The 22,507-nt window shown below is 51.2% G+C and overlaps 2 protein-coding genes across 15 annotated transcripts in view; one reads left to right on the top strand and one right to left on the bottom strand.

Annotated features, from left to right (window-relative positions):
• The window catches only part of LOC105419262 (olfactomedin-4-like), a 5,904-nt gene extending 5,748 nt beyond the window's left edge, over positions 1–156 (top strand). For all 3 annotated transcript variants that reach the window (XM_029842115.1, XM_029842114.1, XM_029842116.1), the window contains one exon: positions 1–156. This exon is cut by the window's left edge and continues 471 nt beyond it. The gene's annotated coding sequence lies outside the window, so the exon portion shown is untranslated.
• A 37-nt stretch (positions 157–193) lies between these two features.
• Positions 194–22,507, bottom strand: ndrg4 (NDRG family member 4). 12 transcript variants are annotated; one of them, XM_029842106.1, is made up of 20 exons: positions 22,355–22,503; positions 15,661–15,751; positions 14,008–14,154; positions 11,974–12,012; positions 10,253–10,358; positions 8,921–9,041; positions 8,790–8,852; positions 8,460–8,520; positions 8,289–8,375; positions 8,154–8,210; positions 7,954–8,057; positions 7,815–7,871; positions 5,366–5,417; positions 4,978–5,025; positions 4,656–4,691; positions 4,528–4,579; positions 4,374–4,412; positions 1,507–3,363; positions 536–1,365; positions 194–502 (listed from the first exon to the last, which is right to left on the bottom strand). In XM_029842106.1, exons 1-18 carry the CDS (start codon positions 22,453–22,455, stop codon positions 3,209–3,211), a joined length of 1,416 nt encoding a protein of 471 aa, XP_029697966.1. In that variant the 5' UTR covers positions 22,456–22,503; the 3' UTR covers positions 194–502; positions 536–1,365; positions 1,507–3,208. The 12 variants fall into 12 exon arrangements, with proteins under 12 accessions (XP_029697966.1, XP_029697965.1, XP_029697962.1 ...); XM_029842105.1 differs by having other exon boundaries at positions 194–1,077; positions 1,250–1,336; XM_029842102.1 differs by having other exon boundaries at positions 194–1,365.

Raw genomic sequence — 22,507 nt, 5'->3', positions numbered from 1 at the left:
TTTAGGGTTCGATGAGACGTTTCTATGGGATGGAGACACGTCAGCTTGATGCTACGATGTAACTGCTCATGTGGTTAGCATGTGGGACACAGACAAATCAGCCTGACATATGGGAATTATGGGCTGCTTCTGCTTATCTGACATTCATTCATTCATTCATTAATAAAAATGCTGTTTCAAAAAATCTCAATTCTGTGATTCTAAACTCTTTATTGGTCACTTGATTAGTACACAGACAGAAAGTTTATCCTTGGTATACGAATATATTTGTAGTTTACACGTCCAACAAGGAAGCAGGTTCGAGTCCTTCAGCGAGTTCACAGGGAGAGGGTTAGGGGTAGGGTTAGGGTTAACCTAACTAACCCTACCCCTAACCCTAAACCTCCAAACTTATTGCTCAATAAAAATGGAGTCAAGAAGAACAACAGCACAATAATGTTTCCACCAACGCTATAAAAGGTGAATGTGTGCCTGTAGGAGAGGACACAACCGGGGCTGAAACCTGCTCCAGAACGGACACAACCGGGGCTGAAACCTGCTCCAGAACGGACACAACCGGGGCTGAACCTGCTCCAGAAAGCCCTGCAGCCCACGCTAGACCCTCGGATCACCGCTAGCAGCTCAAGGCCTTGAGAAGAGCCTGAAGGTGTCAGAGCTGTTGGGGAGGGGACGCTAACCTCAGAGCTATTGGGGAGGGGACGCTAACCTCAGCACTGTTGGGGAGGGGACGCTAACCTCAGAGCTGTTGGAGGGGACGCTAACCTCAGAGCTGTTGGGGAAGGGACGCTAACCTCAGAGCTGTTGGAGGGGACGCTAACCTCAGAGCTGTTGGGGAGGGGATGCTAACCTCAGAGCTATTGGGGAGGGGACGCTAACCTCAGAGCTGTTGGGGAGGGGACGCTAACCTCAGAGCTATTGGGGAGGGGACGCTAACCTCAGAGCTGTTGGGGAGGGGATGCTAACCTCAGCACTGTTGGGGAGGGGACGCTAACCTCAGCACTGTTGGGGAGGGGACGCTAACCTCAGCACTGTTGGGGAGGGGACGCTAACCTCAGAGCTGTTGGAGGGGACGCTAACCTCAGAGCTGTTGGAGGGGACGCTAACCTCAGAGCTGTTGGGGAGGGGATGCTAACCTCAGCACTGTTGGGGAGGGGACGCTAACCTCAGCACTGTTGGGGAGGGGACGCTAACCTCAGAGCTGTTGGGGAGGGGACGCTAACCTCAGAGCTGTTGGGGAGGGGATGCTAACCTCAGCACTGTTGGGGAGGGGACGCTAACCTCAGAGCTGTTGGGGAGGGGACGCTAACCTCAGCACTGTTGGGGAGGGGACGCTAACCTCAGCACTGTTGGGGAGGGGACGCTAACCTCAGAGCTGTTGGAGGGGACGCTAACCTCAGAGCTGTTGGAGGGGACGCTAACCTCAGAGCTGTTGGGGAGGGGATGCTAACCTCAGCACTGTTGGGGAGGGGACGCTAACCTCAGCACTGTTGGGGAGGGGACGCTAACCTCAGCGAGGCTTCTGGTGAGGCATAGGTACAGGTACATTCAGGAGCCCCCCCGGACAGGTATGTAGGAGGAACGCCTGGAGATGCTCAGAAACAGCTGTGGTCGTGTCCACCCTCTGCTACGTGCACTCTTCAGTCTGATCCTCCAGAGACTCACTGTGGTGATCGAACCATCATGAACTTTTTAGGAGCTCTTCTTCAAATTTAAGAAGCACAATATGAATCTTGTTTAGTTTGAAAGAACAGAAAAAGCTTGTTGGCGGCTTTGCACCACGAACACTGCTGAGAAAAGTGACGTTAGCATGTAGCATTTAGCCCTTTGGGTGCGTCTGGACTGGCCTGTGAGAGTCGGGGCATTTTGTGGTTTGTTTTAAGGGGGAGGTGGCGGGGGGGTGCCCTACATTCTGAGCTTGGTGCCCAAATGGCTCCAAAACAGCCCCGTCCCTTACAGGCTGCCTCACGTGCACACCTCTGCAATAAGCTCCACCCATTTCCCAGAGATCAAAGGGCTGAACTGGAAACAAGATCAAGTGATTGTGGTGCATGAACACTGTGTAGATCAAAGCCAAAAGCCCCCCACCAGGCCGCTCTCGTTCCGGGAGCATCCGGGGGGGGGCACTCTAGTCTTGGGGGCCTGAGGTGCTAACGACACCCCCTAAATACTGCTGACGAACTACTAAACCCTAAAATAAAACACATTAACGATGCACCAGACTGACGTGCACGTTAACGGTGCACCTTGATGATGAGTGTCTGTGGTGGAGCCTCGGTCCGGCCCAGCAGAGCCGTCCGTGATGCTTCCGGTCCCGCCTGGTTTCGTTCATCTTGCACATTTTTGAGCGTCACCCTCTAATTAGCTGTTTTTCTGTCCCATTCTACAGTACAATAACGTGCTCAATACAGACATTATAGCAAATTCACGAGATATTAGCATTTCTTCTTAAGCAGCTACGTTACAGTAACCAGATGTTCAGTTCCTGTGTGCTAACGGGCTAGCTTCTACTACTAGGGTTAGGGTTAGCGTTAGGGCTGGTTATTTAAATGAACAGGGTTAGGGTTAGGGTTAGGACTGGTTATTTAAATGAACATGGTTCTGCCTCCACACTGATGGTGCAGCCGCATCATTTCCTGTTTGGAACAGCAGATCTGATCTGTGCACCTGCGATGTAGCTGTCTTTGAATCAGCTTGATGGACTCGCCATGCTAACACTAACGCTGACGGCTGTGACCCACAGACCCCCCCATCCTCACCAGAATTCATGCACGAAACCACAGAAAGAGCACGTTTCTCCGCCCCACTTTCCTGTTCTTTTACCAGCAGGTCTTTAATTTTCTGGTGCTCGGGGCAGCGCCATCATGTGGCCCCTCCCCTCCTTTTTTCTGGGGCTTTAAAAGAGTGTAGAGGCAATAAAAAGGAGACACTAAGCACAACATGAAAGTGACTCAGACGGCCCACAGCTGGGGAGAGGACTGACGGGGTGGACTGGAGATTCAACACATGGCAGTATTTTACATCAGACCAGGGGACCCAGGGGACCCAGAGGACCCAGAGGACCCAGGGGACCCAGAGGACCCAGAGGACCCAGGGGACCCAGAGGACCCAGGGGACCCAGGGGACCCAGAGGACCCAGAGAAAGACAGAGAGCTCCGGCTTCAGCTCTTTCCTGGACTCTTCCTCGCCGCTCTCTTTGCGTCCCTCTACCTTAGCAGGACACTTCCATGGTCTGGGTGGCTGCTCCCACCCCCTCCGAGCTGTCAGAGTGGGTGCAGGTGCGAGAGCGGGAGCCGTCCATGGAGCTGGCGCTGGTCAGGGAGGCTGTTCGAGAGCGAGCCAGCCGGGTCATGCTGGCCGACGGCACTGGGAGGCAGAAAAGGCCGCGGTTACGTTAGCAGCAGGCAAAGAATCAAAGAATGAAAGCTGACGTGGGGGGACATGCTGGGATGGACGGCTGCAACCCCCCTGCCCCCCTCCTGCCTCCTCCTGCCCGCCCCCCTTCTTTTTGGTTTCTGAGGTCGTCAACCACTATTGATACATTTACTGTATCATAGTAACCCTAACTAACCCTAACCCTAACTAACCCTAACCCTAACCCTATCTAACCCTAACCCTATCTAACCCTACCCTAACTAACCCTAACCCCAACTAACCCTAACCCCAACTAACCCTAACTCCAACTAACCCTAACCAACCCTAACCCTATCTAACCCTGCCCTAACTAACCCTAACCCCAACTAACCCTAGCCCTATCTAACCCTACCCTAACTAACCCTAACCCAACTTACCCTAGCCCTATCTAACCCTGCCCTAACTAACCCTACCCTAACTAACCCTAACTAACCCTACCCTAACTAACCCTAACCCAACTAACCCTAGCCCTATCTAACCCTGCCCTAACTAACCCTACCCTAACTAACCCTAACTAACCCTACCCTAACTAACCCTAACCCCAACTAACCCTAACTAACCCTAACTAACCCTACCCTAACTAACCCTAACCCAACTAACCCTAGCCCTATCTAACCCTGCCCTAACTAACCCTACCCTAACTAACCCTAACCCTAGCCCTAACTAACCCTAACCAACCCGGCTGAAGGCCATGCAACGAGCTGCAGATGCAGACAGAAGAGGGTCGCCACAACGTGAGCGAAGGATATTTTTCCACAGGAGGAAAAATATTTGTCATCCAACAAAAATGTTTTTGGGAGCAAAGAAAACTCATAAATGAAGGAAAACGTCCAAAATAATTTCATAACAGCCCAAAATCGATTGTATTCGTGACTGACTTTGGGTAAAAATAAATATGGAGGTGCCAAGGTCATCAAACGGGACAGCAGCAAGAGGTCAGAGGTCAACGGAGGAGGAAGTACCTGGCCCTCCACTCAACCTGCCATCCTTCACATTAGCAACTGAGAGAACGTGAGAGGGGAGACGGATCAGCTGGAGCCCCTCTGGAGCTGAACATCACATCTCCGCTCACATGAGGGAACATTTGAAAGGGAGAGAAGGAGCGCTCATACGTACTGTAGCCCATCCCCTGCAGGAAATACTTGAAGGCTTCGGTCAGCTTGGCCGGCTGCAAAGCAACATTCATGTTACCCTCAGAGATGAACATCTGCTCTGGTGGCCTGCTGGCTCAGGAAGGTGGTTACCTGCGTCAGCTGGGGGAGTCCGCCAGAGTCCGCCATCTGCCAGAGAGGAGCCAGAGCGTCAGCCAACATTTAGAGGAGCTGCTCCGGCTAAGGCCGAGGCTCCTGACCAAACACCTGAAAATGCTGGCCAAGGTGTGGCCTGCTCAAGCTGCCGCCAGCCTACTGGGCCGGAGCGGTCGTAGTGCCAGCTTCGTTTGGACCAGAACCACATTTCTATCTACCGTCAGTCACAACACAAATCCTTGATTTTCTCAGACAACTGCATAGAACTTGAGGCGTCGAGGGGTTAATGCAGGCAAACTAGGGCAAGATGATGGTGTACCTTCAGGAAGGTGGTGTTGGTCGGGTCCAGCTTGGAGTTGCATTCAACCTGGAGGACAAAATCAGCTGTTGGCAGAGAGAACTGGCAGGAATTCTGCAGTAATTTCAAGCCTGGAATGAAATCTTCCATGTTAGGGTTAGGGTCAGCTGTTGTCTGTGGAGACCGTGAGTGCTCCAGGAGCTGCAGAGCTGGGTCGCTTCGGGGGCAGTTCTGGCTCTCCCGTCAGCTCCATGCCCTCAACCATGTCCAGAACATCCAGCAGAACCCTAAATATCTGGGCCTAACCCAAACCCTGGACCTGAAGCAGGTCTGAGAGGATGACCGCGCACGCTACAGATATAAACAGCCGATAAAATGGAGGAGGTTGTGCTGCGAAGAGGAAACTCACCACTCCCTCCTCAGCAGGGCCGTTGTCCCCCACCACCAGCATCACTGGACACCTGCAGGAACATTCACACTTTCAATCACGAGTCCTCATCAGGACGGAGCACTTGGTGGACGTAAAGGTTGAGCTTCTAAAATCCCTTGTTTTCATGCCTCAACCCTCCTACAGGTGCAACCACAAGGTCTGCTCATTAGGGTTAGGGTTAGGGTAAGAGGGTTAGGGTTAGAGGGTTAGGGTTAGGGTTAGGGTTAGAGGGTTAGAGGGTTAGGGTTAGAGGGTTAGGGTTAGGGTTAGAGGGTTAGGGTTAGGGTTAGGGTTAGGGTTAGAGGGTTAGAGGGTTAGGGTTAGAGGGTTAGGGTTAGGGTTAGAGGGTTAGGGTTAGAGGGTTAGGGTTAGAGGGTTAGGGTTAGGGTTAGAGGGTTAGGGTTAGAGGGCTAGGGTTAGGGTTAGGGTTAGAGGGTTAGAGGGTTAGGGTTAGGGTTAGAGGGTTAGAGGGTTAGGGTTAGAGGGTTAGGGTTAGGGTTAGAGGGTTAGGGTTAGAGGGTTAGGGTTAGGGTTAGGGTTAGAGGGTTAGGGTTAGAGGGCTAGGGTTAGGGTTAGAGGGTTAGAGGGTTAGGGTTAGGGTTAGGGTTAGAGGGTTAGAGGGTTAGGGTTAGGGTTAGAGGGTTAGAGGGTTAGGGTTAGAGGGTTAGGGTTAGGGTTAGAGGGCTAGGGTTAGGGTTAGAGGGTTAGAGGGTTAGGGTTAGGGTTAGAGCAGGGGTGGGGAACCCCCGGCCTCCGGGCCGTATACGGCCTACGAGACCATTTCTACCAGCCCGCAACGCAATAAGATTTTTATATTTTATATGTGCACTTATACAGTGGGATCGTTCGCTAAACTCCGCGAGCTGCGAGTAGCAGCGGTAGCGTATTTTTGCCTTTCGTATCCTGAAATTTCTTTCGTAACAAGAGGAAATATTTTCCCGTTTTCTGAGATAAAACAGACGGTTATGTTATGTCCGAGTCAAGGTCAGGGTCAGTGAACACAGCATGTGATGTACGTAGTGGGCTGGGCTGATTGACACGGACGAAAAATACATAGCGAAACACGCTAAACTTGACGAGTTGAAAGGACAGATGAGTTTGGATAGAATTAACGCTCTTCGCCGGAGTTTGGAGGCTCAACAAGCAGCTTTCACACGACCATGTACCGACAGAGAGAATATTACGCGTGCAAGTTTTGTGATGAGTGCATTAATAGCCACGAAGCTGAAACCTCACGACGAAGGAGAGTTCGTGAACGCGCCTCGTAGCCGCCGCTGAGGCGCTCGCGCCGGACCAAGTAAAATTGTTTCAAAGTGTGAGGTTTTTTTCGTGAATAACTACTTAACTAAGACATATATTGTTATGATTCCAGTGGCTAACGGTATGTTTTTATGGTCAAGGTATCTAAATATGTAGTCAAAGTATATGTGGGACTAATATTTCTGGTGGAAATCACAATATGCCAGGAATTGTTGCGCTTGGCGGAGGTCTGCGCTCTCCGAGTGATTTCTAGTTGTTATTATTATTGTCTTTATCTTTCTTTCTTTTCATTTATTTTCTTGATTATCTTGTTGTATTGCAGTTTTTGTGAGTAGAGGCCTCGAACAGGCCCTTACTGGTCTCTTGCCTCAACTCTGCACCTCTTTTTTTTTTATTGTTTCGTATGATCATGTAAACATATTTTACTTGTCATTTTATTCTTTTTTTTGGTGATTTTATATGCATGTGTGCTAAATAAATAATTCAAACTCAAATGCAGCAATCATGAGACTTAGTCACACAGTGGTTATAGACTTTTTTTTGTCTTTTTTTGCATCCCTAGGTATGTGTTCATAATAGTATGGCCCTCGGAGGACTTTATAAAAATTGAAATGGCCCTCGATATGAAAAAGGTTCCCCACCCCTGGGTTAGAGGGTTAGGGTTAGGGGGTTAGGGTTAGAGGGTTAGGGCTAGAGGGTTAGAGGGTTAGGGTTAGAGGGTTAGGGCTAGAGGGTTAGGGTTAGGGTTAGAGGGTTAGGGTTAGAGGGTTAGGGTTAGAGGGTTAGAGGGTTAGAGGGTTAGGGTTAGAGGGTTAGAGGGTTAGGGCTAGAGGGTTAGAGGGTTAGGGCTAGAGGGTTAGGGTTAGAGGGTTAGGGTTAGACGGTTAGGGTTAGAGGGCTAGGGTTAGGGTTAGAGGGTTAGGGTTAGAGGGTTAGGGTTAGAGTTAGAGGGTTAGGGTTAGAGGGCTAGGCTTAGAGGGCTAGGGTTAGAGGGCTAGGGTTAGGGGGTTAGGGTTAGGGGGTTAGGGTTAGAGGGTTAGGGTTCAACCTTAGCACGGTTCCAAGCAGGAGCTTCCAAAAAGATCAAATCTAAAGAGAAGCTAATTGATGTGGTCCATGTTTCATGAGGAGCTCATGATCCTGCTGCGTCCTGCGGACACACACTCACTTCAGGGTCTTGGCGTTGAGCACCGTCCCGCTGCGATTCATCTCCAGGTCTCGCCGACTGAAAGACACACAACAGCGCTGAGATGGAGCTCTGCAGGGCTTCTGTAACCTGGGAGCACGTTTGCCTGCCACTTGTGCACCTGTTGTACATGTTCCAGAAGAGCTGCAGGTTAAACTGGTTGACGGTGTTGTTGATCTGCTGCCGGTAGCTCTGCACCAGCTCGGTATTGTTCATCAGCTCCTCCTGCAGGAAAACACACCAAAGCAGATCAGGAATGTTGTCTTTGGATTGACACCTTGTGTTGAGATGTTGTGATGGGAAATGTTGTTGGAAGCTCACCTGGCTGAAGAGGTGTGACAGCACGGTGTCGGGCAGGGCGCTGGTCAGACCTGACAGCTGGGACAGAGACAGCCAGAAGGTTACCAAAGCAAAGGCAGACCTGTGGTGCTCAGCAGACCCTCGTCACACACGTACCTTGGTAGCAGCCCAGTCGATCCAGCCTTTGCCATTGGGATCGATGTTGAGCAGAACCAAACCTTCCACTAGGTCTGGGAAGATCAGCTGGAACCAAAGAAAGCCGAGTCAACAGACGCCTCTTCTATGTTTTGGCCTCTTCAAATGGTACCAACTTGTCCTGTGACTTACGGCAAACTTGGCCAAGACGTAAGCGCCGGCTCCCACTCCAATGCCAACGATGCTCTTAAACCTAAAAGTAGCGTGGACTCATTAAAGGCTGCCAGGGTCTACCTACGCAGGCAACATGGCGTCTACTGGAAAAGGTGTTTGGTGGCTGAGAAGCAGCTCTGAAGGTGCTGCTACTCTGTTGGCTCCCCAAACTAAAGTCTCAATCTGGTGGACACCAAACGTCTTCAAATGTGAAGAAACAAGCCCCAAATCGACTAAATCAACAGCACAAATGATGACAATTACTGTTCATGAGATGAGACTAGTTAGTGCAAAGTGAACATCACCAACCCAAAGTGCTGCACCACAGTGGGCAACATCCCAGCCAACTGCTCCATGGTGGGGTACTGGTACCTGTGGGCAGACCTCAGCTCAATATCTCAAATATCTTCTTAAAATGACAGTTCTTTGATGTCTGGTACCCCTGGGGCAGCTGGGAGGCGCCGATCTGCTGTCCTGGAGCATCAACGTGGCAAACCACAAAGTGCTTGCTGATCTCCTGCATGTCCTTGTTGTTGAAGAAGCTGTTGAAGCACAGCTTGTCTGAGGAAAGAAGGATACAGTAAGAAGGAAAGGGCGAGAGGATGGAGGGATGGAGAGCAGATGTTAAAGTCGCCGTGTCCAGAGGAACACAGGAGGACCCAGAGGAACACAGGAGAACCCAGAGGAACATGGGTGAGCTGCAGCAACATTGTAAATCCTGGTGGGGAGACCTGAAGCCCAGTATCACCGCGCCTGTCACCCCAGGATGGGACTCATTAGGAATCATGAGGGAGAGCAGAACCTTCAGCAATGGTCCAAATGAGATCCGCTACTGAAACCTGGAGGTTTGGAAGTGCTGAGGCAGCTCGTGGAGGACACCCCAACAACCTTTATTATTCAATTAGAACTCACGTGTCCCCCCTCCACCAAAACCCCATCCTGCTGGAGGAGCTTGTGTATGATTAGAATTCCTGCACCTTCTTCTCTCCAACACCCCACCCCGAACCCTCTGGTTAGGGTTAGGAGGGTTAGGGTTAGGAGGGTTAGGGTTAGGGAACCGCTGGGCTCCTGAAGTGGTCCTGCAGCTCAGTCAACACGTTTGGTGAAGGAGACGTGGACGAAGGAGAGGCAGGACTGGCGGCTCCTGACGCTCCAACGTGGACGAGCGCAGGAGGGTTAGGGTTAGGGTTAAGAGGGTTAGGGTTAAGAGGGTTAGGGTTAGGGTTGGGTTTGGGTTAGGGTTAAGAGGGTTAGGGTTAGGGTTAGGGTTAAGAGGGTTAGGGTTAGGGTTGGGTTAAGAGGGTTAGGGTTAGGGTTTGGGTTAAGAGGGTTAGGGTTAAGAGGGTTAGGGTTAGGGTTGGGTTTGGGTTAGGGTTAGGGTTAGGGTTAGGGTTAAGAGGGTTAGGGTTAAGAGGGTTAGGGTTAGGAGGGTTAGGCTGCTCCTTTAGTTTCAGCAGTGATCTGAGCCACCATCGATGACGCCGCCCCCACCGGACCCCTCTGGGCAGCGCTGCAGCTCTGCGGCGGCAGCCAGGCCCCGCCTCCTTCCACGTGATGGGGATGTTTTTCTGACCTACATTCCGTTGCCACTTCTCTCTCTCTCTCTTTTGCCTCCCGACTCATTTCTATTTTCGTCACCAAGCTTCAACACAACAGCCTTCATTATTTTCCCTTCTTTTCATATTAATGCCCCCCCGTGTGTGGAAACACGCTCCTCAGGACCCTGGAACATCTGTCGAGCCCCCCCGGCCCACAGCGGTGTGGATACTCACGGTTCAGTCCCACATCGTGGTAGGTGAGGATGGCGGGCTTGTTCCCCTTCGGCGCCCCGCGGATGACCACGCGCAGCATCCCATGAGGGGTCTGGACATCATGTTCCTGTGGAGGACACTCACGTCATCATCCCAGCTCCATCAACACACCAAAACCAGCCCAGAAAACTGGGGGGGGGGGGGGGGGGGGGTGCTGTGTGTTTCTCCATCAGGTCCTCCACACATGGGGGTTCTGCTACGTTACTGTCGCCCTCCAACACCCCCAGCAGCCCACGTGCACCAGAACACACATCTAAATCCCAAAATGTGGCTAAAATTCTGCACAATCCTTCGCTGGCAGCAGCTCCTCATAAACCCGATACGAGATGGGGGGGGGGGGGGGGCGACCTTCACACGTCCAACAGGACATCGCCGTCCGTGCATCACAACACCGCGGAAAACAAGACTCACACACATGGAATCGCCGTGCGTGAGTGTGAGTTTGTGTGTGTGTGCATGTGTGTGTGTGTGTGCTGCATTGCTATGGCACAAGTGTGTCAGTGGGTCCCAGTCACACCGTGGCACCAACCACTCACCCCGTCCCAGCACTCCGGCATGGTGCCGCTGGGTTTAGCCCCAGCCGGTGAAGAAGAAGAAGAGCGTGAAATCAGGTGGGTGAGCAGCCGGGATTCTCCTGCACTGAGGGACGGGGTCCAGGGGGGGGACGCTCACGAGACTCTGCTGCACTGAGGGACGGGGTCCAGGGGGGGGGACGCTCACGAGACTCTCCTGCACTGAGGGACGGGGTCCAGGGGGGGACGCTGGCGATGTGGCTGCCTGTCTTTGTCTCCTCTGCACTAACCCACCCACACAAACACCAGTCTGAAGGCCTCTGAGGGAGGGGGGGCAAGATGGACCCGATTCGCTCAGAGAGCTGACACCCCTGCAGGGGTTGGCTGAGTCTAGAGTCAGTCTGCCTCCCTCTCTCTCTCCATCCCTGCCTCTCCATCCCCTCCCTCTCTCTCCTCCCTCCCAGCCTTCCACTATTTCATGACATCCTGAGTCACAAACGAACAGTAAATCCACTATTTCATGACATCCTGAGTCACAAACGAACAGTAAATCCACTATTTCATGACATCCTGAGTCACAAACGAACAGTAAATCCACCATTTTATGCAGGAAATGTTGTTGAAATGCTCCTAACAAGTGAGAAAGTGGATCCTCGATCGCCCACTAGGCAGATTTAGAGCCGAGCATCCGTCAACCCTCTCACTGCACCTCACCATCAGAGGAGAGCAGTTCCATCTCCGGTCTGAGTGTACGTGCACAAGCGCATGTGTGCTGCCGCGCCACGCTGACTGCAGCAGACACTCTTGCTCTTTCTTTGTCCCTCCAACTGCCTCTCTCCCCCTTTTCTCTCTCTCAATCCCTCTTTCCTGTTGACAGAAGGTTCAGAACGCTGACTCAACCGAACCCTTGCTCTTGCTCGGCCCTTTGAGCTACATTGTGCTAATTGTAGAAGGAATTGTGAAATGTGTGGTTTTAGGTTTTTCATGGTAAATGTATAACATTTTTATAAAGTGCGTGTAGAGTTTTCTAATCTTGTTGCAGTCTTGAGGCGTTTGAGGTGTTCTGCTAGGAGTCTGGATGGTCTTGCTAATTGGGTGCACGATTGTGGCTCCTAATCTAAATGGTGTTTAAGCCATTGAAAAAACAAGTGTGAGAAAAGAGCTACACACCTTCCAATCCCCAACCGGCATCAGCTGGTCACAGCTCTCCTGCAGGGCAGAGACAGGAAGAGAAGAAAGAAGAGTGTGTGTATTCAAAGAAACAGTGACGGATGGTTGAGAAACAGAACTGTTGGAGGACGACTATGGCATTCAGGACCTGAGCTCATGACAGTACTGGAATAATTCCAGCAGGGGGCGCCATACACCCATAATACCTTCCCGTATGGAGTGAAGGAAGTGATTTGGGGTCTGTTTTTCATGTGGCCCCGAATACATAAGTGGACTGGTCCTCAAACACTGATACAGCATCACCGTACAGACCCTACTAATGATGACCCTACTAATGTTGGACCCTACTAATGATGGACCCTACTAATGTTGGACCCTACTAATGATGGACCCTACTAATGATGGACCCTACTAATGTTGGACCCTACTAATGTTGGACCCTACTAATGATGACCCTACTAATGATGGACCCTACTAATGTTGGACCCTACTAATGATGGACCGTACTAATGATGACCCTACTAATGATGGACCCTACTAATGATGGACCCTACTAATGATGGACCCTACTAATGATGGACCCTACTAATGTTGGACCCTACTTATGATGGACCCTACTAATGTTGACCCTACTAATGATGACCCTACTAATGATGACCCTACTAATGATGACCCTACTAATGTTGGACCCTACTAATGTTGACCCTACTAATGTTGACCCTACTAATGATGACCCTACTAATGTTGACCCTACTAATGATGGACCCTACTAATGTTGACCCTACTAATGTTGACCCTACTAATGATGGACCCTACTAATGTTGACCCTACTAATGATGGACCCTACTAATGATGACCCTACTAATGTTGGACCCTACTAATGTTGACCCTACTAATGTTGACCCTACTAATGATGGACCCTACTAATGTTGACCCTACTAATGATGGACCCTACTAATGATGGACCCTACTAATGTTGACCCTACTAATGTTGGACCCTACTAATGTTGACCCTACTAATGTTGACCCTACTAATGATGGACCCTACTAATGTTGACCCTACTAATGATGGACCCTACTAATGATGACCCTACTAATGTTGACCCTACTAATGTTGGACCCTACTAATGTTGACCCTACTAATGTTGACCCTACTAATGATGGACCCTACTAATGTTGACCCTACTAATGATGGACCCTACTAATGTTGACCCTACTAATGTTGACCCTACTAATGATGGACCCTACTAATGTTGACCCTACTAATGTTGACCCTACTAATGTTGACCCTACTAATGATGGACCCTACTAATGTTGGACCCTACTAATGTTGACCCTACTAATGATGGACCCTACTAATGTTGACCCTACTAATGATGGACCCTACTAATGTTGACCCTACTAATGATGGACCCTACTAATGTTGACCCTACTAATGATGGACCCTACTAATGTTGGACCCTACTAATGTTGACCCTACTAATGTTGACCCTACTAATGATGGACCCTACTAATGTTGGACCCTACTAATGTTGACCCTACTAATGATGGACCCTACTAATGTTGACCCTACTAATGATGGACCCTACTAATGTTGGACCCTACTAATGTTGACCCTACTAATGATGGACCCTACTAATGTTGACCCTACTAATGATGGACCCTACTAATGATGGACCCTACTAATGTTGACCCTACTAATGTTGACCCTACTAATGTTGACCCTACTAATGATGGACCCTACTAATGTTGGACCCTACTAATGTTGACCCTACTAATGATGGACCCTACTAATGTTGACCCTACTAATGATGGACCCTACTAATGATGGACCCTACTAATGTTGACCCTACTAATGATGGACCCTACTAATGTTGACCCTACTAATGATGGACCCTACTAATGATGGACCCTACTAATGGAATTCCTGGAATTTATCTGTCCTAAATGAGCCTCTATTCGATCGCCGTGTTTCATGGTGTTTAGCGGAGGCAGGAGAAGCCTTCATCGTGGAATAACATGTTGTGCAGTTACCGGGAGAACCCCGCTGGTCCGACAGCGGGTCTGGCGTAGCCAGTGCCGTGCGATGACATGCCAACGGTGGGTGGGGCGGCTGGGGGGAGGGGGCTGGTTGGGGGCTGCAGGCGTGATGGAACCTGACGCCTCCTCTCCTTTATCTTGCTGTGTTGGAGAGACGGAGCAACAGGTCAGCTCATCTAAATCCCTTCAGGATCGGTTTTCCTGCTCATTGTGTATTTTCCTTTCAGTCACAGTTTTAATGCAGAGGCCCAGAAAAGTTGTAGCTTCCGCAACTATTTTGCTTTTTAATTCTGCTTTGATGTTTGCAGGACAGAAAAACCAGAGCAACAGGTCGGCCACGTGTGCTTGAAAATAAAAATACAATAGAATTTATTTTGGTGTCAATAATCCAGTTTTGCATCAAGGAGCAGATTGTGTTTGTTTGTTGGATTTCACGATTAATTTCTAAAATTACACCAATTACACCAGCACTCTAAAAATGGAATTAATGCCAAGCTTCAGTTCGAGGTGCTGAAATATAAACACACTCAGTTAAACAGATGTGCTGCCGTTCACACATCTGGATGAAGGGGAATTACGGGAGCGCTCTGGAAACGTTCACAACACGACTGGTCATTACTGCTGTTCTGCAGGCAACACGTTCAACCTGAAAATGTCATGAATGCCTGAAGCTCCACTCACGCCAGGGCCTCCAAAGCAGCACCCTGGCCATCGCAAACAGGGAACCGGATCGATAGAATCCAGTCGATGCCTTCTGTAATTTCCCCAGCAGGAGCCATAATGAGCAGACCTAACGACCTTTGGGTAATTGAGCGGATCGATGTCATAGTGACGCACGACATATCGTAGCACCATGAATGATAGAACTAAAAATGGCACCACGGCGGTTTCCATGGTTCCCAGCGAAAGAGCGAGATGATCTTTAGGACTGATGGACACGCTCTGGCTTCTGGTTCATTCCCAAACAACTGTGAGTCCCTGCGTTCCGTCCAGAGCTCGGCCCCAGAGCCAGAGCTCGGCCCTAGAGCTCGGCCCCAGAGCCAGAGCTCGGCCCCAGAGCCAGGGCTCGGCCCTAGAGCCAGAGCTCGGCCCCAGAGCCAGAGCTCGGCCCTAGAGCTCGGCCCCAGAGCTCAGCCCCAGAGCCAGAGCTTGGCCCCAGAGCCAGAGCTCGGCCCTAGAGCTCGGCCCCAGAGCTCAGCCCCAGAGCCAGGGCTCGGCCCCAGAGCCAGAGCTCGGCCCCAGAGCCAGGGCTCGGCCCCAGAGCCAGGGCTCGGCCCCAGAGCCAGAGCTCAGCCCCAGAGCTTGGCCCCAGAGCCAGAGCTCAGCCCCAGAGCTTGGCCCCAGAGCCAGAGCTCGGCCCCAGAGCCAGAGCTCAGTCCCAGAGCTTGGCCCCAGAGCCAGAGCTCGGCCCCAGAGCCAGAGCTCAGCCCCAGAGCCAGAGCTCAGCCCCAGAGCCAGAGCTTGACACAAGGGTCCTAGCTGGACGGAGTTCATTTATCCCCTCCGCTGGGAAACAAGACCTTTTTCTAATTACATCCCATCGTGGCAAATGCGCAGGACCATCTCACGGGGACACGTGCACCAACACAGTTCAGAAGGATTTGCCCCCCCAGAGAAGACAAAAGGGGTGAGAACGTTTGGACTGACCGCGTCTGAGTCCGGTCCTCGCTGTTCTGGCAGCAGGGGCTTCTCTTCCGTGATCTGCTGCTCCTTCATAGCCGCCATCCTGGACAGCAACCTGCAGTCACCATGGCAACAACAGACAAAAATACACACACAGAACGGTTGCCTTTCCGTTTCATCACGCAGAGGACAGCTGGTGTTTAAGGGAACATTTGCATCGCAACAGCGGCCCAAGATGAACCACAACATTCCTAACGTGAAACATGAACATTCATTAGACAGCAAACATGGGGGTGGGGGGTAGGGAGGTGGTGCGGGGTAGGGGGTAGGGGGTGGTGGGGGTAGGGGGTGGTGGGGGTAGGGGGGTCTTCAGGTCTGACTGTCGACACCGACGGCACAATGACAACAGAGCCACGACTGGACCCAACAAGGTGTCAAACTTCCATTCTAGGCTCAAACGGCTTTCTATTCCAGGACTAATTCCGACCCTGACCTCTGCTGGGATTTGACCTCTGACCTTCGCTTGGATTTGACCGCTGACCTTTGCTGGGATTTGACCTCTCGTGCCGCCATGTTGCCTTATTGTGCATCGAAGAGATCAGAAAATTCCAGATATTTAAGTCAGTTTGCTTTGTTTGCAGGGACAGAAGCTTCAGAAAGTGACTCCTAATGTTCCAAAATTACAGTCGAGCAAGAAAAAGGAATCAAATTAGATCTGACGGATCCTCAACAACGCGTCCTGGTCTTTCTTAACCTGCCGCTGACGGACCCGCGTCCTGGTCTTTCTTAACCTGCCGCTGACGGACCAACATCCTGGTCTTTCATAACCTGCCCCTGACGGACCCGCGTCCTGGTCTTTCTTAACCTGCCCCTGACGGACCAACATCCTGGTCTTTCATAACCTGCCCCTGACGGACCCGCGTCCTGGTCTTTCTTAACCTGCCGCTGACGGACCAACATCCTGGTCTTTCATAACCTGCCCCTGACGGACCAACATCCTGGTCTTTCATAACCTGCCGCTGACGGACCCGCGTCCTGGTCTTTCATAACCTGCCGCTGACGGACCCGCATCCTGGTCTTTCATAACCTGCCCCTGACGGACCCGCGTCCTGGTCTTTCATAACCTGCCGCTGACGGACCCGCGTCCTGGTCTTTCATAAGCTGCCGCTGACGGACCCGCGTCCTGGTCTTTCATAACCTGCCGCTGACGGACCCGCGTCCTGGTCTTTCATAACCTGCCCCTGATGGACCCGCGTCCTGGTCTTTCATAACCTGCCCGACGGACCCACGTCCTGATCTTTCATAACCTGCCCCTGACGGACCCACGTCCTGGTCTCTCATAACCTGCCCCTGACGGACCCGCGTCCTGGTCTTTCTTAACCTGCCGCTGACGGACCAACATCCTGGTCTTTCATAACCTGCCCCTGACGGACCAACATCCTGGTCTTTCATAACCTGCCCCTGACGGACCAACATCCTGGTCTTTCATAACCTGCCCCTGATGGACCCGCGTCCTGGTCTTTCATAACCTGCCGCTGACGGAATCACATCCTGGTCTTTCATAACCTGCCCCTGACGGACCCACGTCCTGGTCTTTCATAAGATGCCGCTGACGGACCCACGTCCTGGTCTTTCATAACCTGCCCCTGACGGACCCACGTCCTGATCTTTCATAACCTGCCCCTGACGGACCCACGTCCTGGTCTCTCATAACCTGCCCCTGACGGACCCACATCCTGGTCTTTCATAACCTGCCGCTGACGGACCCGCGTCCTGGTCTTTCATAACCTGCCGCTGACGGACCCGCGTCCTGGTCTTTCATAACCTGCCGCTGACGGACCCACGTCCTGGTCTTTCATAACCTGCCGCTGACGGACCCACGTCCTGGTCTTTCATAACCTGCCCCTGACGGACCCACGTCCTGGTCTTTCATAACCTGCCCCTGACAGACCCACGTCCTGGTCTTTCATAACCTGCCCCTGACGGACCCGCGTCCTGGTCTTTCATAAGCTGCCGCTGACGGACCCACGTCCTGGTCTTTCATAACCTGCCCCTGACGGACCCGCTTCCTGATCTTTCATAAGCTGCCGCTGACGGACCCGCGTCCTGGTCTTTCATAACCTGCCGCTGACGGACCCACGTCCTGGTCTTTCATAACCTGCCCCTGACGGACCCGTGTCCTGATCTTTCATAACCTGCCCCTGACGGACCCACGTCCTGGTCTTTCATAATCTGCCGCTGAGGGACCCACGTCCTGGTCTTTCATAACCTGCCGCTGATGGACCCGATATCAGGCTGAATCCAACAGAATTGGATGAGTATTGATCTCAGCCTCATCCCATTATGTGGATGACTGCTGCGTCCATCTTTATTCTCCCAATGTGTCCAGTTGACACGCAACGGGTGTCATCCAAAGCCCCCACTTGTCACTTTGTTGCTGTTCATTGTGACCAGCTTACGTAAGCGCTGGCTAAGGACTCAATCACGTTGGCTATATTTAGCCTCCTGACGCTGTTGATGCCACAGTAAAAATATTCATTTCATTTACTGCCTCGTGATTTGCTGTAATTTAGAAGAACTAACTCTTTAATATTAATAACTGCTGGCCAGGGCTGTAGGGGGGCTGTAGGAGTCTGAACGCAGACGCTCCGTTCTGGTGGTTAGAGGAGGTGCCAAGACACCTTCTGTGAACCACTGAGATACCCCTGAGCAAGGCACCGACCCCCCAAATGTAGGGCAATGCAATGAAATGGCAACTGATTCGGGGGTGTACCGTGCCTTCACCCGTACAGGCTCCGGGTTAGGGTTCCGGGTTAAGGTTAGGGGTTAAGGGTTAGGGTTCCAGGTTAGGGTTAAGGGTTCTGGATTAGGGTTAAGGGTTCTGGGTTAGAGTTCCAGGTTAGGGTTAAGGATTCTGGGTTAGGGTTAAGGGTTCCGGGTTAGGGTTCCAGGTTAGGGTTAAGGGTTCCGGGTTAGGGTTCCAGGTTAGGGTTAAGGGTTCCAGGTTAGGGTTCCAGGTTAGGGTTAAGGGTTCCAGGTTAGAGTTAAGGGTTCTGGGTTAGGGGTTAAGGGTTAGGGTTCCAGGTTAGGGGTTAAGGGTTAAGGTTAGGGTTAGGGTAATGACCCCCCCGAAGCAAGGGTTGTTTTTATACTTACTATTAAAACAGCATAGTTTAGTCTGCACATATGGTTGGTTGATTGGTTCCATTACACCAACTCTTTCTTCAATAGTAGCTGAAATGTGATATGTGAACCATGATCTTCTTTAGCTTTAGGTTTCGGTCCACATCTCGTCCAAAGATTAAAGCTAAATTCTGCTTTTCGTTGCTCCCTTCAGATTCCCTAAAATCCCAAACCTGAATTTGTCTGGCTCCAGATGAAGGGCACAGTTGGGTCATCAAGGCAGCCAGAAACAGAAACACAACCACACCTCCAATCTGGTGGGGGTGTTTGGACGGTCAGCTGACAGCGCCAGCAGGACAGACGGACGGACGGCGTGTGGTTGGAACAGGGGAGTGCTGCCGTATTCCTTCCTGAACCAACTGGAGAACCAGATCCAAGGAGCCAAGCCGGGGAGGCGTCGTCTTCAGAGCTGCTCATTTCCTTCGTGCTCTGATCGAAGTGTCCTCTAAATCTAGTAAAAACCCACACGGAGCAGCAACGGCCAACCTTCACTGCTAGAAACAGGTGCACCACAGTCCCGTGGATTTCTGACTTTGCTTTAGAGGGAGCTGATAATCAAGAAAGGAACTAAAAATAACTGTTGCGTCTCACCATCTGACCACCCAACAATTGGGACATAACTTAAAGGTGTTAGTTTGGGGACGTCCGCACATTCACCTCATCATTCCTTCTGAGCCCTAAACCATCCTGGGCAAAAGAATAATGCTTTAGATTAGAAAATCAAATACTATCATATTTTTACCCACATCTGCTAGCTAACAGACCGAACTTGTCTTGTTCGTGCTCTTTGAGCTGGCTAAGCTGGTCTGGTCTGGTCCATGACGTTTAGTGTGGGACATTAGAGTAACACACTGACACTGGGAGCTTAGCATAGCCAGAAATAACCAGCTCATTCTTGCTCTTCCGGAGCGTTAGCCTGTCACTCATTAACAAAAGAATATCGACAGGAAACGGATGTAATGGGAAAATGATCAAAGGGATTTATACTCCTTCCATTTCAGTGAATACTGGAATTGATTCTAATGATTTTTGGTGTTGAAAAGAACCAGAGAGAAAGGAAAATAATTATTTTAAGGTTCTCACAAGCACGGACGCCACGTGTCGGAACCGTGTCGGAACCGTGTGTTAAGAGTCCCACTAAATCTAGGCAAAGCTTTTTCCATATTTCCATATTTAATTGTGCTTTACTGATAATAAATACCAGAGCATCTCGTCCCTGAACACATTTAGAAAGTGTGACTGCTGGTGTGGACACCGAGCGACCCGAACCAGGCCGGTACCCCTCCAGGGGCCGTATTGATCCATTCATGGTGATAAAGGTGACGAACAGCACTCATTTCAGAGCCCTTTACTCATCCTATCAACTGTGCAGTCACTAAATAGAACAACTGGAACAACCTGTCAGCACCCGGCTGGTGTTTGAAACGAGCCCGCTGATAGCGGGTCGAAGCTGGGGGGGTCTGTGGGGATGACAGGACCTTACTCTGCTCGTTAGGGTTAGGGTTAGGGTTCCTCCCTGGAGATACCAAACTAAAAAAAAAGGACATCGATGACCTTCAAACACGTTACCTTCTAAATCAACGGTAGCCAATCCGTCACGTCCACTCATAAACCAATCACCACTGGCGCTGAGATGGAGGCACGATTGTTGCTCAGACCACGTTAAAGGAATCGACGGAAACGGACCGTGGACACCGAAGAGTGACCGAGGGTCACGTGACTGAATGGTGGAGCTTTAGGGGGCTAACGGGTCCGTCGTTAGGGTTAGGGTTACCCTAAAGCTCTTTTTATTTGATTAGTTTATTGTATTTTAGTTTACTGTAGCACGCCGTAGCACGCCGTAGCACACCATACCACGCCGTAGCACACCGTACCACGCCGTAGCACGCCGTACCACGCCGTAGCACGCCGTACCACGCCGTAGCACGCCGTAGCACGCCGTAGCACGCCGTACCACGCCGTAGCACACCATACCACGCCATAGCACGCCGTAGCACGGCAATGGCGAAGCAATGACACGGATCTATAGGTGACTGCAGGCAATAAAAGAAAAATGGCCTTAAAGGAGTGACAAATGTCCGGATCCAGAATTCTTTATAAAATACTGTGTTCCTGCACATGTGAGCAGGTTCTAAATTCTAGCGTTTGGGTTTCCCAGAGAGCAGCGCTGTCGTCTCCTTGCTTATTATTAGCGTTACTGTATTTGGTGAAGCAGAACCGGGCCGGCACGCTAAACAGCAGCGGCTTCCCAGTGGCCCAAGGCCAACGTCTGTTCCAGAGAATGGGAGACAGTGACAGAGGCGTGGCCTAAAGCTTGGCGTCTACACCAATACCAGGCGAAATAAATAAAAGTCAGCATATTAAATCAACCAGAAAAAAGCTCCGATGAGGACGCGTAGCTGCATTTTTACTGAATGTTTCTCTGCTGACCATCAGGACAATCTGTCATTCAGTCACATTAAGAGTCGTGAACCAATGACCCTGACCCTGACCCTGACCCTGACCAGCAGGTGAAGCCTTCACCAGGTCTGATTCCCTGGGGGCTTCAGGTGAGGAGGCCTGCGTTGTTCTGGGCTTTAGACTTCCATCATCTTGTGAGCACCTCAATGAGTCCAAGTTGTTTCCCCCCCAAATATGGATGTGGTTGGGCAGCTCCTATAGGAGCGAGCACGACTGCTCTTTGTTAATCTATTTATAAAGCCAGAGCGGAGAAACAGACCTGCTTCCAAAGGGAAGACTGTCGCCACGGCGATAGTTGTGTCATGCTGAAGAAAAAGAGGAGACTTCTTCCGCCCCTTCCTCCACAACCTGAAATCTTTTCTGGTTTAAATCGTACAGCCATGATGCTAAAAGGTTTAATTGAACTTTAACTGTGACCTGGACATTGAGCCGATCTCATCTCTCAACCAGTCAGTCATTGAATTGGTCACGAGCACGTTTAACTGAAGAGAAGGCAGGACTCGTCCAACCCTCTACGCGCACCACCTGGATGGATGCTGCCCTTTAGTCATCACAGCCGTTCAGCTTCTGCCATCAGCACGCAGCCAAGAATGCAGGAGGCACTCCAAAATTCTAATTTGTCCGTCCTACCAGCTCCAGTGGACACGTCAGTCGCTAACGAACGGGGAGCAGAGCGCCGTCCTCTGCACGTTCCCTCAGAAACAGGATTGTTCTGGATGTTTCACCAGCGAATACAACACCTCTGGAAACCCCTGGAACCCCAGCTGTCAGCATCTCCTTGATTCTAACACACACGATGAGGGTGGGAGGTGCACGTGGGGCGGGGGTGCATTTAACAGGAGGGTGCAGCACCAGTCATCGTGTTAGCACATGAAACCTGCATCTGATGTCCTAATGCTCCACAACCTCAGACAGATTAAGGACAGATTAGGGACACAATTCAAAAAAGGAAAGAGATGTTTACGCCGACAGCATCACCAACGCTCCCGATGACCCGAATGCTGTGCACACACATACACACCCATAGAAACTGAGGACGATAATCATGCTGCAGATGGATAAAGCTTTACTGTACCTACGGTGTTTTATCCCACCTCGCAGTCTGGACCAGCTGGATTTACGTCCTGTTCCCGTGTGCGTCCGTAGAGCTGCAAGTGGTTGTGTCGGCGGGCGCATCAGACAAAATGAGAGAGCGGCGCGCAGACGCTGTCTCGCTCCTCCGTTTCTC

Source organism: Takifugu rubripes, chromosome 9 (genome assembly GCF_901000725.2).
Source record: "Takifugu rubripes chromosome 9, fTakRub1.2, whole genome shotgun sequence".
Taxonomy (NCBI): Eukaryota; Metazoa; Chordata; class Actinopteri; order Tetraodontiformes; family Tetraodontidae; genus Takifugu; species Takifugu rubripes.
Note: the sequence above shows the minus strand (reverse complement) of the source record. Positions and strands in the feature narration are given on the sequence as shown.